The sequence below is a fragment of the Mytilus galloprovincialis genome, chromosome 9 (genome assembly GCF_965363235.1).
Source record: "Mytilus galloprovincialis chromosome 9, xbMytGall1.hap1.1, whole genome shotgun sequence".
Lineage (NCBI taxonomy): Eukaryota > Metazoa > Mollusca > Bivalvia > Mytilida > Mytilidae > Mytilus > Mytilus galloprovincialis.
In genome coordinates this window covers 65267386-65282664 of record NC_134846.1, presented here as the reverse complement: position 1 = coordinate 65282664, position 15279 = coordinate 65267386, and the positions used below count along the sequence as shown (strand labels likewise).

Here is a 15279-nt window from a genome sequence, read left to right as displayed (position 1 = left end):
TTGATGAATTGCTGTCATTCTATGGATTTAATAAATAGGTTAAAAAAAAGCTAAAGTTTTCAGTTTTGGCTAAATCCAGATAGTCATCTTTAATTTTTTTCATAACTTTTTCAAATCAACTGGCATTTTCATAAAACTCTACAATTATTTCCTTTATATATTGATCTTACAGAATACCAGGTTGTTTGGTAGTTTGGTGAATTGCTGTCATTCTATGGATTTAATAGAAAGGTTAAAAAAGCTAAAATTTCCAGTTTAGGCTAAATCCAGAAAGTCATCTTTAATTTTTTTTATAACTTTTTCAAATTAACATGGATTTCCATAAAACTCTATAGCTATTTCATTTATATATTGATCTTACAGAATACCAGGTTGTTTGGTAGTTTGGTGAATTGGTGTCATTCTTATGGATTTAATAAAAAGGTTAAAAAAAGCTTAAATTTTCAGTTTATGCCAAATCATTGGATAGTCTGTCATCTTTAAACTTTTTTATAACTTTTTCAAATCAATTTAGATCTTCATATAACTCTACAGCTATATCATTTATATATTAATCTTACAGAATCCCAGGTTGTTTGGTGTTTTACTGTCAAATGTTCGGATTTAATTAATAGGTGAAAAAGGGTGCATCAAAGTCAAAAATATGTCTGCCTAAATTGCTTAAAAAGACCATAATTTCTTTTTTGAAAAAATTAGATAAAGGGACATTGGTATTTGAACTATATTTAACATGCTGTGTTATTAAGACAATAATTAGTAATTCAGCATATGATAATATTTTTACAGTCCAAGAGTTATTGTCCCTTAGTTTAAATTATTTCCTTTATTTTAAATCAATATTGTATCTGAGGCTGCAAATATAAAATCAAATATATACATGTATATTCATACTGGTTTTAAAAACAATAAAATGTATGGTTCTGATACACACATAAATATTTATATATAAATGGAATTAAACTAGCACATTTAAAATTTTGTATTTACACCAAAGTCTATTCTTTGATTTCAAGACATAAACCTGGAAACTTTCAATTAGAAAAAGAACTTTAATATTTTTTGATTGTTTTAAGCTTTAGAGGGGCAAGGACTTTTTTTATAGATTTTTTTAGATGGGCAAGGACTTTTTTCAGAATTTAAAAGGATGGGCATTAACTTTTTTAATGAATCAATATTAAGAATGCACCGGCCCATCCATCTGATAAATATTGAACGGTCCCTAAGTTAATTCTATAAATTTTTGCACCATACATTAGTATTCATATCGGAGTAGCACATGCAAAATTTAACACTGTAAGCACAAACAAAAGACTGCATGCAGCTATAGCAAAAGTAATGCATAAGCAAAAGAAATAAATAGCTAAATAAAAAAACCTGTGTAGTAGGCCATATCTAGCATGTAACGTTCGTCAGGCAAGTGGAGACTGGTGCATAGATATACCATGTTGTGCGCGACAACGTCATGTGATCTAATTTCAGTTATGACGTCACTACACCCCGCTGACGTTTACACGTGACATAAACAGACAAAATGGCTGACGAAGTTGATCTCGGTTCGAAAAACTCAAAGAATACAAATCAAGATAAAACAAAAGGTAACTAGTTCACCTCGTTCGTTGGATTATTTAACAATTTTACGAACACAAAAGAAAAATGAAAGATACCAAAGGGACATTCTAAGATCTTCCAACCCACAAAATAGAAAATAAACTGACAAAACCGTTGCGAAACGGAAACTGGCGGAAAGACTATATAAAAATAAAAAAAAAACCAACAGTTTACAAAACACAGCATAGAAACTAAACAGGCACATACAGAATGTGGTAGGTTAAACTAGATTGCTGACGCAAAGACCTCCCATAACCACCGACAGAGGTGTAACAGTACAACATAAGAACACAACATAAAAATCAGTTGAGAAGAGATCGATACAAAGCAGAAAAACATCTTAACAGTAGCAAAAGCACAATTTACCCACAAACCAGACGTAGCAGGTTATTTATACATCCCCACAACTAAGAAGACATTTACATGTACGGTAGTACAGATCTGAGAGTTCCCGCAGTTACTGACGGGATTGGAAGTATAAAGCCAAAAAACAACTGAAAAAAAATCATGCATCGAAAATAACGATAAAAAGTACAAATTCAGCATGTAATGTTCATTGAAATGATTTATGTTTTTAATTGGCTTATTTCCATACTTATATGACCACATAAATACTCTTTTGTTCAATCTATCATTGTCCATTTTACAAAATCTGGACCATAATCTAAAAACGGCTGTCCATTGCGATAACACACACCCTTGTTTTAAACCACATTGAACATCAAACCATTGGGTTAAATTCCCATTAACTTTAACACATGACTGTATGATATAAAGATTTTAAAGATTTCAACATTTTACTACTTGTATTACGGAAGCCGATAAAGGCCATTCAAAAAAAAAAAAAAAAAATTATGTCGTTATTACGATATAGCATGTCGTAATTTCGACATAATGTGTCGTTACAACGACATCGCTACGTCGCAATTTCGACATAGTTATGTCGTAATAACGACATCGCTATACATGTAAAAGAATATGTATTGTGATTGCCAAGAGACTAAATGACATAGAAATTAACAACTATATGTCATATCATAATGCCCCCAATAATAAGAAAAACCCCCGTATAATCAACTACAAAAGAGGGATGAAAGATACCAGAGGGAGAGCCCCCGAAATGCTGTGTGGCAGACAGCGTTATTAATTAATTATTAGCTCCCTTGGTAAAACTCCAAATTTCATATTTAACGTATTTCATTGTTAAATAATTTACATGAAGCTTAATAAGTATATATTTGTTAAATTACATAGCATTTGCTATTTGAATTCATTGGTTAAAGATATTTATTCATATTGTAAAGTTTAATATTTGTATCGTTGCAAAATCTTTGGTCACCTTCTTTGGTTACCTTCTGTGAGAAACTTATGTACTATATATACCATGGTTTTTACGAGTTACCATATTTAAGGTGGTACCCAATACTTTCACTAAAATTAATTTGGCTCGTTTAATTTTCATAAAATTCTGTCAAAGTATTTACTTTGACCATTTAACAAAAATATAAAAAAAATCAAAAAATTTGAACAAAGCGTTTTATCAGAAAAATTACACTGGTTATAAAGCAGTTTGACAAACACTAATTATGATCATTGAGAAGCTTTATATTGCCTTCACAACGCAACGTAATTAAAACGTTTAGCTGATATTACAGAGTTATCTCCTTGTAGTGTTAGGTACCACCTTAAACAAATGAATCCGAAGGATGAGTTTCTTTAAATATGTTAATGAGTAAGACACATGGTATATAAAATTTGTAATATAAATAAAATGATTGACAGCTTCAAGACCTTCAACTAATATTGGAAATTGATCACGTTACAGTTTTATCCAATGAAATGGAAGCTCGCGCAAGTCACTTTTGCGCTTCGTGCATGATCGTCTGTGTATTTCATGTAATAGAACCCCTGAATTTGCATAAAGTAAAGAATATGTCGGATTTTCGGCCCGATTTTTTTTAGTTTTGCGCCCCGTGTATGATTGTAGGCGCAGGTAATTTCATAATGTCATCAGACTGAGGTTAACAAAAATGTCGGATTCCAGCGACAAGGATTAAATAATTATTCTAATGACGGTAAGAATTGTTTTTTTTTCAATGTAACATACAAATTAATCATATTTTACAGAATTTTCATCTAATTGAAAAATGCTTTTCTTCCGTTATTTTATTAGATTACAATTTTAATGATAAAACAATATTTTAACAGTGGCGGATCCAGGGGCGTAGATAGTGTACGTCCCCTAATCATGTTTTTTTCACAGATATTTGTAGCCGATATTTATTCCTTTTTGTATAGGTACTCACCCCCTTTTTAAATCGAAATTTAATTGAATTTTCGCAAAGGAAATGATAGGTTTACATTTTATTTTCAGTTTTCAAAACTGAAAGAAGAAACATTTAGTAATTGTTTCCAAAATTAAGGGAATTCGTAACAATCTTATATAGTTTGAAAAGGGTTTCTTGAAATGTTGTACACATAATTTATTGCTTTTTCTTATAAAATGAAAACAAATGAAGATCTTGACCTTTTAGTACGTTTAACAGTTTCCTAAATATCTTAGAGGCGGATACATTAAAAAAAAAAGTGGAGCTTCAGCCATGGAATAACATGAAAATGAATATGTTATACCATGGCTGAAGCTCCGGCTTTTTTCCTTTGGATTCTAGTCGAGTTGCATATTTAATTAGCAAAGTATGGTACAACATAAATTTGCATATAATATACCATGGTTTTCCCTCACCACACTTTTTAAATAAATTATTTCATAAAAACATCAAAGGAAAAAAATCCAATTTATGTTACAAATATTTTATAGATCCCAATTTATTGTATAAATAACCTAACGTGGAAGGGCTGTACAGCGAGTACAGGCTGATAAAGGCTTTAAATTGGTGGAAGAATTATATGTGGAATTACACGAGGACTGACATTGAGTCGTACCAAGGCAAGCCAAGCTTTCATCTTCCCTGTAAAGTAGCGCAAACTCCATGGCATGTTGTAATAAGTGTAAATTAAAGTATTGATTTCTCTTTTTCTACTGTCAAACGTTGGGCACGATGTTCCTACAATACGACGTTACACATGAAAAGCGGCGTCGAAGAGGGGTTTTGACTTCGATTAATTTTTGCAAGTTTTATTCGTTTTTTGTATGTTCGTTGATTCTGGTCCTGTTCGTTTTGTGATGTCATTTTATCATAAATTACCTCAAGTTGTGGAAATCGATTTAATAATGTTTACCCTTTAAGTTATTTCAACTAAAAATGCATTACTGTCGCAAGTAATGTTGGAAGGAAAGATGGGACGGAAGTAGATATAGGAAGACCTGCTACGGTTTTCCATAAATTTTTTTTTTTAGATGTACGAAACTTTTATCATATGATGTTTAACTTTACAGGTGCATATCATCTGTCATTGTAAAAATTCTATATCTTAATTCAACCCCAATACTGATATATCTGACACTCTGCAAGTAAATCGAACATTTTTACCCTTGGTTAAATTTGAATAGAATTGTATTTTCCCTGGCACATAAGTTGTCGAAACACACCCCTTCAATTACTTCAACCTTGGCTTGAGAATTATTTCCGCAAGTCATCTAGTGTTTAACTTCTGATAAACATTTTAAAATATAGTAATCTACTCCTGGATCGTCCGCGAAGACGGCTTATATAATCCCGGGTTTTTATTAATTCGATGAAACGGTTTTCGTCGCTGTTTGGGATTTGTCTTTCAATTACCTCCATTTCATGCACAAGTTTATATTGACGAAAAGTTCCAGCTTTGCTAGTACAGGAATTAATTTCATCACGACAGTTATAACATGAATAGCAGGACAAATCGCGAAGTAAAACATTCCGTGAACTGGTATAAGTCTTTTAATATTGGTGATTGCACCTTACTGAAGTGACGACTTTAAATGATCTATTTCGGAGTATTCCACAACATAAATTTCAATTCGCATTTTACATTTAGAGGTCTGTCTTGGTGTCTCCAATTTGTCTTTGCTAAAGTTGGACGAAGTTCATGTAATGAGATGTTTTCCCCATTTCACCATTTTTTTAAATAAATCGTTAAAAGCTATAAACGATTAATAAAAATTGCAAAATTTAACCTGTGTCGGACCTATGTCCCCGGGTGGAGTCTATAGCAACATGCGCTATTTTTTTTTTTTTTTTTTTGGCAGCAATCATCAACCTCTTTTTCCAAATTTCATAACACGAATTGTTTTAAATTATCATGAACATTTAAGGTAGCACAATACAAAGATTTTTCATCCCCAATTGAACCTTTGCACATTAGCGTCTTTTGGACTTTAGACGTTTGGACAAATTGGCCACCGTTTTGTAATGTGTGGAAGCATTTTATTCCTTTAAGACCCAAATATATAGTAAATAAGAAAAGAATCTTTGCATTTTTTACTCTTCGTGTATCTAACTTTTGTTTTGATCAATTATAAAAAATACCCGTTAACTGCTTTAAAAAATGAAATATCAACTTGAACAAAATGGCTACCGTTTGAAAAACGACTGTGTAGAGAAGATTTTATTGAATCAGCAATATTTGAACTCACGAACAAAGAGGCAAATATTTGTACTTTTGTTAGATATTATTATTATCTTACTCTTTTTATTCATTTTCTGCTATATCTACTTATAGTCTAGTCAATCTAGCATAAATTTGACCCTCACCCGAAAGTAATTGCAACAGAAGCTTTTTAAGTTTTAATCTTTAGCATTATACCCCAAATATGCACAGAAAAAAGTCCCATAAAATCTAACTTGAGGAAGACTAAAAAAATCACCATTTAAAATTCCTATGGAGATTTGCATTGAAAAGGGAGATAACTCTTGCAAAAAAGGCAGGAATATAGATAAAAATTGATACAAAATTATAACTTTACCGCTTCTATTCATCAGAATATGCACAGAAAAAAGTCCCATAAAATCTAACTTGAGGAAGACTAAAAAAAATCACCATTTAAAATTCCTATGGAGATTTGCATTGAAAAGGGAGATAACTCTTGCAAAAAAGGCAGAAATTTTGATAAAAATTGATACAAAATTATAACTTTACCGCTTCTATTCATCAGAATGTATTGATTCATGATTTTTTAGACGTCTTTAGAGGATAATAAACAACTCTAAAGGTGTTTTCATATATTTTATTAAGCTATAATCTAGATTTCGTAATTCATTAGTTGACCATTTATTGAATTTTCAACATGTCAAGGTAAAAAATCTCAAATTTAATAAAAATAATTAAGCATGTATTCTTCTTTTTGTGGTTTAAAGTTTCTTTAGATGAGTAAGTTGCGGAAAAAATATAATATACAGATATAAACAATACCAAATTTTCACATTATTTTTTCAACAGGTTACATACAAAGCTTCATATTTGCAATTTCTCAAGTTTAATGAAAAATGCACGAACAAAATAAAACTACCAATAACACTTCGGTTTTGAACATTTCATGAGTAGAAGATAATATAATATAGTCAAATACAAACTAATATCCCCATCAAAGTATCATACTTTTACATAAATTTCAAGAAGAACAAACAAAAACTGACCTAAAAAGACTCATTTTTGCAAGAGTTGTCTCCCCTTCCAATGTTAATTTCTATAGGAAATTAAAAATGCTAATTTTGAGTTTTACTCAAATTAGATTTTATGGGACTTTTTTCTGTGTATATAAAGGGCATACTGCTATAGATTAGAACTAAAACATTTTCTGTTGCAATTAGTTTGAGGTTAAATGTTAGTTTTCACTTTCACTTTCACTTTCAGCCGTTGAGTTAACGAAAAACGTCGTTGGACATTTTTTCTTATTCCAGCTTAATATGAAGCCACCGAGTCAAATAAAATTTAGCAAAATAACGGCTTTAACGCCACAAAGAACCAACACATGTCGTTGTTCCTGCCAAGAATCAAGAAGATCAGAGAATAAGAAATAGGATCACTATACATAAGAGTTAAAACAGTTTTTCATAAATGTAACGTTGGACATTCGTTTTTTTTTCAAATAGCTTTGTTAATCTAATCCTCAAATATACTAGATATTACTTAGTATATGACCAAGAGCTATAAAAACATAATTTGAAACATATATTGAATTTGTTTTAATATTGGTTCGTGTTTTCTAACATTTTTATTTTGTTTTGCGGATGAAATTTCGAAGATTCTGTTTTAAATCCTAGAGGTTGTAGGAACATCGTGTCCTTCGTTTAAAAGATGAATAACAGCAATCAACACTTCATTTCACCCTTGTTACAAGAAGGCATGTAGTATGCGCTTTTTGACAGGGAGGTGGACAGCTTGGCTTGCTGTGGAAAGACATCTTTAAAACAAGTAGATATTGCATTGGACATGTCCACGATCGGTCTCTTAATATACTTTTTAAGATCTATAAAAATATATAAGTTTCTCACAGAAGGTGTCCAAAGAAGGTGACCAAAGATTTTGCGATGATACAAATATTAAACTTTACAATATGAATAAATATCTTTAACTAATGAATTCAAGTAGCAAAAGCTATTTAATTAACAAATATATACGCATTAAGCTTCTTGTAAATTATTTAACAATGAAATACATTAAATATGAAATTTGGAGTTTTACCAAGGGAGCTAATAATTAATTAATAACGCTGTCTGCCACACAGCATTTCGGGGGCTCTCCCTCTGGTATCGTTCATCCCTCTTTTATAGTTGATTATACGGGGGCTTTTCTTATTATTGGGGGCATTATGATGACCTATAGTTGTTAATTTCTGTGTCATTTAGTCTCTTGGCAATCATAATACATATTCTTTTATATACACTAGAACACCCGTGATATCGCGGGTCTGTGGCTGAATTAAAGATTATAACTATGCGTAAGCCTCATTTTAGTATTGGTATTGTCATCTGATAAAGTCATGCCGATTATAAGATGCACAGTTTTCTCTGCTTTCAACATCTTTCTGTTTGAACCCGTCGACCTGGAACTTATCAATTATTGGTATTATTAACTTTATTTGGAAAACAAAAGTCCCTGGAAAGGAGTATTTTTTAATCAACAGCATTGTCCTCAATGAGTTATAATTAAAGTTGAATTCTTTGATTCGCTGTTTTACGTCATTCCGGCTTACAAATTGAAAACTGTACATGCTGTACCTATACGCCTTAAGTCCAGAATTATATTATTCGTATTGTCATCTTAAAAAGTCATACTGATTAAAATACTACAATCGGGAACAATGTGACAATGATTGAATTTAGTAGTGTCAACCCTGTGATTACGACCCGTGTATATAGCAAAATCCTAAATACAGCGTTTGGTGGTGCGCCTGTCAGATGCGGAACGTACAGATAAGGTAATGGGTAACAGGTGAATATACTATTGGTATCGGTATCGGATTCGACCCGGAACTTCTTAATTATTGGCAATATTAATTATTAATTAATTAGGGGTCTGGAGTGGTGTAATTTTTAATCAACAGCATTGTACTATATTAGTAAGATATAAAGTTGAATTCTTTGATTCATCGTTTTTACGTGATGACGGCTGATAAATTGGACCTCGTAATTTTAGTATTATAGATAGCGATGTCGTTAAACGACATGTTATGTCGAAATTACGACATAGCGATGTCGTTTAACGACATGTTATGTCGAAATTACGACATACTATGTCGTAATTACGACATAATTATTATTTTTTGAATGGCCCTTATCGGCTTCCGTAATAACTTATTCCTATTGACTCAAGTTTACAAAATAATAAAAATCTGTTTACAGTATCATATGCTTTTTTGAAATCAATAAAAGCTGCAAAAGTTGACAGTTTACATATGTTTCTTGTTTCATTGATACTTGTAATTGTTGACAAATGATCTATAGTACTGCGATTAGATCTAAAACCATTTTGTTCATCATGTAGCTTCATGAACTAAATTTTATACAATGTATAACATTTAGTTCATGAAGCTTTTCCCGCTTTTGACAATTTTAAAATATTGAGAACTTCTTCCTTGGTTATTTCACTATCAAGAATACCATCGGTTATTATACAACTGTTAACATCTTTTTCCGTAGCTTCATATAAATTTCCAGAATTTAACATAGTTGAAAATTCACATTTTCATTTATCTAAAACAATTTTCGGATCGGTACATATTGAATTATCTTCCATTGGAATACTTGCAACTTAGCATTTTTGCAACATTTAATATGAATAAGCGAACAGATTGAATAACACGAAACAAGAGGATCGGATGGCTATGCGTCATCACCCCCCCCCCTCGTATCAGAGGCGGATTTAGGGGGGCAGGGGGCCGCCCCCCCTTTTTGGGAAAAAATTGGTTGCTTATATAGGGAACCACTGAAGCGTGACTGAAGCGGCACCCTCTTAGGTCAGTCAGTGGGCCCCCACTTATGAAAATTTCTGGATCCGTCACTGCCGCATTGATTGAGCGTGTCCTGCTCACCCGGATAAAAGTACTTTCTATTTGGTCTGAGCTCTTGCAAATGAGACCAAATACAGACGTTCAGATACTTTAATATTCTAAATAAGATGTATACATGTATGATGAAGCCAAACCATAATTTAGGTAATAAAATCAAGTCAAATAGTGAGGAGCTATTTCAATTCCTCTTCGTCTAATTCAGACCCAATACCAAACGTGTCCTGACAAACCTATTCTTTTCACAAGTACATCTTAGTAGGTATAATTCCTCCATAAGGATGTCAAAGTCTTATACAACATATCTAGTAAGTTGAAGAAACGTCTATAAAATTTTCACAATATAATTTTATTTAAATATATTCAATTCCGATTATTCCGCACTTGCACAATGATATATTTCATTTTGCGTCATCCAATATTCTTGACAAGAGACATAATTTCAGCATCTCCGTTACAAACTGACTTAGGGAGCTACCATTTGATTTTTATGGGGGGGCTAGGATGAAAAATTTTGTCCTGCCTTTTTTTTTAGTTGTAATCTCTGTCCTGCCTTTTTATTTTTCACTCTATTCGGTCCTGCCTTTTTTTTTTTTTAGTTTATCCTAACTTTTTTTACCTAAATTGTCATCCTGCCTTTTTTTTTTGCAAAGTGTCTCATCCTGCCTTTTTTTTTTACTCAAAACTCCTGTCCTGCCTATTTTTTTTCAAATTTCATCCTAGCCCCCCCATAAAAATCAAATGGTAGCTCCCTTACAAAATTTATTTGAATATTTGTTTCAGATTAGGTGTGTTTGAATAATTTTAAAATAATCGTGGACTTCTATAATTATAGGAACAAAGAAAGTGCATTTCATTATGTAAATATCTGTTCTCTCTGGGACTCCGACTGATAATAATGATATACATGTACTACATAACTGAGAAAAATATTGCACACCGGTCCTGGCCCCCTTTCCCCTCAAACGTTTAGCAAACATTATGACGCCTGCCTAAAAATTTTGAAATTCTATTTTTTCGTGAATATTTGGTTTTCCCTAGTGGTAATAAATTAATCAACACACATACAGGGACTGGATCTCAACATTGTATGTAATATATGTGACTGGACGTATTCATTTTTCATTCTTATAATAAACCAATAATTTCATATTTCTCTTTGACGGAGCACGTGAATTCCGACAGATCTGAATTTTTATACATTTGAATGAAGGAGTTTGCTATCGTTTACATATATATTTATCTTTCAGGATATCTTGTTATAGACTATGGAGAAAAAATCAAAGCAGAATTTAAGTTTTCACAAGAACAAATTCAACGTCAGGTAACTCAATAAAGATCTGGACAGTACTTCTTAGCATGTTTACACCACAAGATGACCAGTAAAACTGTCAGTGATTGTCTTGTGTAAATTTATAGAATGTTTTGAAATCTTTTAAATTCTTTTGTATTAAAGATAAAAAAAAAAATCACCAGCGATTTTCTTATAGCTTATTATGACAAACATGAACAAAACTGGCTGCTAAAAGTGAATTATTATTTCACTATTTCACTTTCACTGATTATAAAAAAAATTAATCTTATTTTGAATCATTTTAAATCTCGTAGCAATCAATCTAACAAAAATGCAGACACGCCAGCACAAACGGTCCAGCATTCAGTCAGAGCAAGTTTAAGAGTTCAAAGCATTGTCAAGTACCTTGATTTCTCCTATCATGTCCTTCCATCTTGTTAAAACAATTCCCTGATATATACACCTGAATCAATAACTTTTGAAAACCAATTAATTGCAGAAAGTTTAAAGACTGTGAAAATAGTAAATTATGGAAGCTAACTTGAGTGATTTGTTTTTATTTTCAGGTGGAACATTTGCAAAGGGAGATCTCTTTGTTATGGGAGATAATTCGCGACCTCATGATTTTGTTTGGACCAATGGTTATAGGTTGGATGGGATATTTCCTATCTAGAATGCTGTTTTCACGGATGTGGGAGGTAAATAATAATTATAATAAGATTTGTAACGTTGCGATGGTGATAGTATTCCTTCCTGGGCTTTCAGGCCAGGCGATCTATTGTCACATCCTGACGTCCGTCGTCCTTATCACTACACTTTCACATTTTCATCTACTTCTCTGTAACCAAACTTTCAAAATTAAGATGCACGGAAGGTACTCTAAAATGGAGGTAAAGCTTGATATTGCTGTCGTTCAGTAATTACAAATTCCCTTGTCAGATAGACTGAGAAATTACACTTCGTTTCCGAGGTTTCAACCCTCTCACTCTGTTACGGTCTCATCTCCGGGGAATTGGACACAGGCACTCGTCTCAGATTTTTTTTCTTATATAACACTGAGTTATATACAGGTATACAGGAATATTTCTTTTCTGGGACATGGGCCCATGGAATTTGACTATGGAAACTCTTTTTGCTAATTTGGTTTTGCCCAAGTCACTAATCAACCTATTCGCACCGAGAAAATACATTAAGAGTGTCAATTTCACCCCCCCCTAAACTCATTGTTGCTATCTAAATAGTGCCCCTTTACTACAGTTTTAAGCTTACCATGAGTCATTATTTTGATAAGGAAACAAGTGTCGTTAACAAACCTATTCACAAAGACTATACCAAGGGTGCTATCAAAAAAACCCGCAAAAACCATAAGTCGAAAAAAAAACCAGACAACACCGTGGCCAAAAGAAAATGACAAAACAGCTTAACAACAGTACACAAAACACTACACTGAACAACTGAGCAAGCAACACAAATCATCCAAAATTGAGGGTTTACTCAGATGCAAAGATGCAAGTTGTTCCTGCACAACATGTATAATAAAGCCGTCGTGTTGCTCATCAGTCATGCAAAGTTAATATTCAAGATAAGTAGTATTCAGTGATGCCACGATCGTAGAGAAAAGAAGGGCAATGTGGCTACATACATGGAACATTTTCGTGGTCATATGTGACACATATATCCCGTAACGGTCACTTAAACCATTATGGTGTGAGGGGATAACTTCAACAAAGGGAGATTAGTCATGGTATATAAATAAGTGGATATCAGAGACGGGAAATCCAAACAAGCTAAGAAGATAATCATCTATGTTTCATCAATATGTATGGTTTACTTTTGTTTCACATTTTAACATTAATATCACGGAAACCCTTTACGTTTGACTTTATGAATCTTTTTAATTCAAATGATAGCGCAGTAAATATCGCATTACTTAAGTTAGAACATTCAAGAAAATAAAGGGATTGGAAACGCACACATAATCATAAGTCAATTCAACTTTGCATTTTTTAGGGGCTATTTGTTGCCTTCAACAGCTTTTTGATGTCAGCCTGCCTTATTTTGTTCATGACACCACTGAATGAATCACTTGTCAGACTAATGGCTGCTTTAGATGAATTCAAGGATTTACAAGCTTCACGGGACCACTTCGAGGATCCATATGTCGAGGAGACGGGTCATGGTGACGGTGATTTTATAGATACTGCAGATAACTATAGTAATGACCCTACTGAAGAGCAGACAACTGTTGATAATTTAGGGGCTATCCAAGAGGAAAACGACGGAGAAGTATCGGATGACGGAGAAGAAAATACTAATAATAATGATTTAGAATAGATATTGATTACCTGTTTGTTGTTTGTTAAGTTTTGCATAGTAATAAAATAACAATTCAAATAATGAAGTCTTTGTGTATTTATTAAGACTGACATTCTCAATCAAGGAGCTGAGAGCTCTGAGGAAAATGACGCCATTGTCTCTAATATTGGTATATTTTTTATGCAAGTCTTGATTTTCACATAATTTACCTACACGGCTACTGAATCTTAGGAGACTTTTCAGTTAGTCGTAGGTAGGCTGAATGACTTTATAATAGATGTGCATTGTTTTCAATGTCTATGGCTTTTTTATTTGTTTGTCATATATATATATACATATATGTGTTTGTGTGTGAAGTGAAGTGAAGATGACCACTAGTTGTTCTGTTGTACAAAAAAAGAAGGTCAAAACTACCTGAGCAATCTAAAAAAAAAATCAAAGAAATATGTGTATTTGTTTCTTGCAATTTCATTATTCTTTGTCAAGGATACATCAACAGACTATCAATCAAATTTAAACGGTAATAACTGTCCTTTCCTAGATTTAGATATTTCGGTTTTACATGCGAAACTCCACACTACGATTTATGACAAAAGGGACGTTTTTTCGTTCCCTATTGTTAATTTCCCCTTTTTGGGTGGTGATAGTATAGAAAGTTCCTGGTATTACTTGTAAATTATTACGCCAGTGATTTCGTCATAAATTACTTAAAACCTTTACTAAATTCTTCCAAAGATCTAAAGATTTGCTTTTGAAGTTTAGTTGTACCTGTAGAACACGTATTTCAAAAAGGATAGCATCATCATTTTTACGGAAACGATCCTGGTAAACTTATCGATCCTTTAAATAAACAGATTTAAAAATTCTAAATTAATTCAAAACTGTAATTAGATCATTGAATATTGTTTTTATTGGTATTAATATTGATTTTGTTATCAGTAAATTAAAGCTAATTAAATATTATTGCTATATACATTTACACATTCACGGATCTACACTCTGTCGATATTTGTGTTTTGGCATTTCACAGGGTCATGTTTTTTTCTGACTGTTTCTGACGTCTTTACACTAAATCCATTGGATGTGGATGTGCACATGGTGTACAGATTGATAATTTATACTTAGATGCATGATTTTTTATTAATTGTTAGTGGCTTTGAACTATAGCTGTCATTAACTTCGAGTACTCTCAGATCAGTACTTGGTGTCTTTTTGTTGTTTGAATATACAAGTACCCGGCCACGTCCACTCTGTGTTCTTGTTGGATGTATTTCTATTTTATCCATCTGATGAGTTGATCCTTTTTCAACTGATTTTTATAGTCCGTTCTTATGTTGTACTGATACACCAGTCCATTGTCCCAGGTTAGGGGAGGGTTGGGATCCCGCTTACAATTTTAACCCAGCCACATTATGTTTGTATGTGCCTGTCCCAAGTCAGGAGCCTGTAATTCAGTGGTTCCATTTTGTTGATGTGTTACATATTTTTTTTTCATTCATTTTTTTTTTAAAAATATCACAGTATTGCGCAATAGCAAGAAATCTTCAACTGAAAATTAATACAAATATTTCAACCTATTTCGAAGATCTTTCACAACGTTTATTTTGTGCCAGAA

General features: G+C 32.4%; 1 protein-coding gene across 1 annotated transcript; it reads left to right on the top strand.

Annotated features, from left to right (window-relative positions):
• Positions 1 to 1448: 1448 nt before the first annotated feature.
• Positions 1449 to 13745, top strand: LOC143047022 (uncharacterized). The gene is made up of 4 exons (XM_076220016.1): positions 1449 to 1595; positions 11305 to 11378; positions 11915 to 12046; positions 13359 to 13745. The coding sequence occupies exons 1-4, from the start codon at positions 1532 to 1534 to the stop codon at positions 13680 to 13682; spliced, it is 594 nt and encodes a 197-aa protein (XP_076076131.1). The 5' UTR covers positions 1449 to 1531; the 3' UTR covers positions 13683 to 13745.
• Positions 13746 to 15279: the final 1534 nt, after the last annotated feature.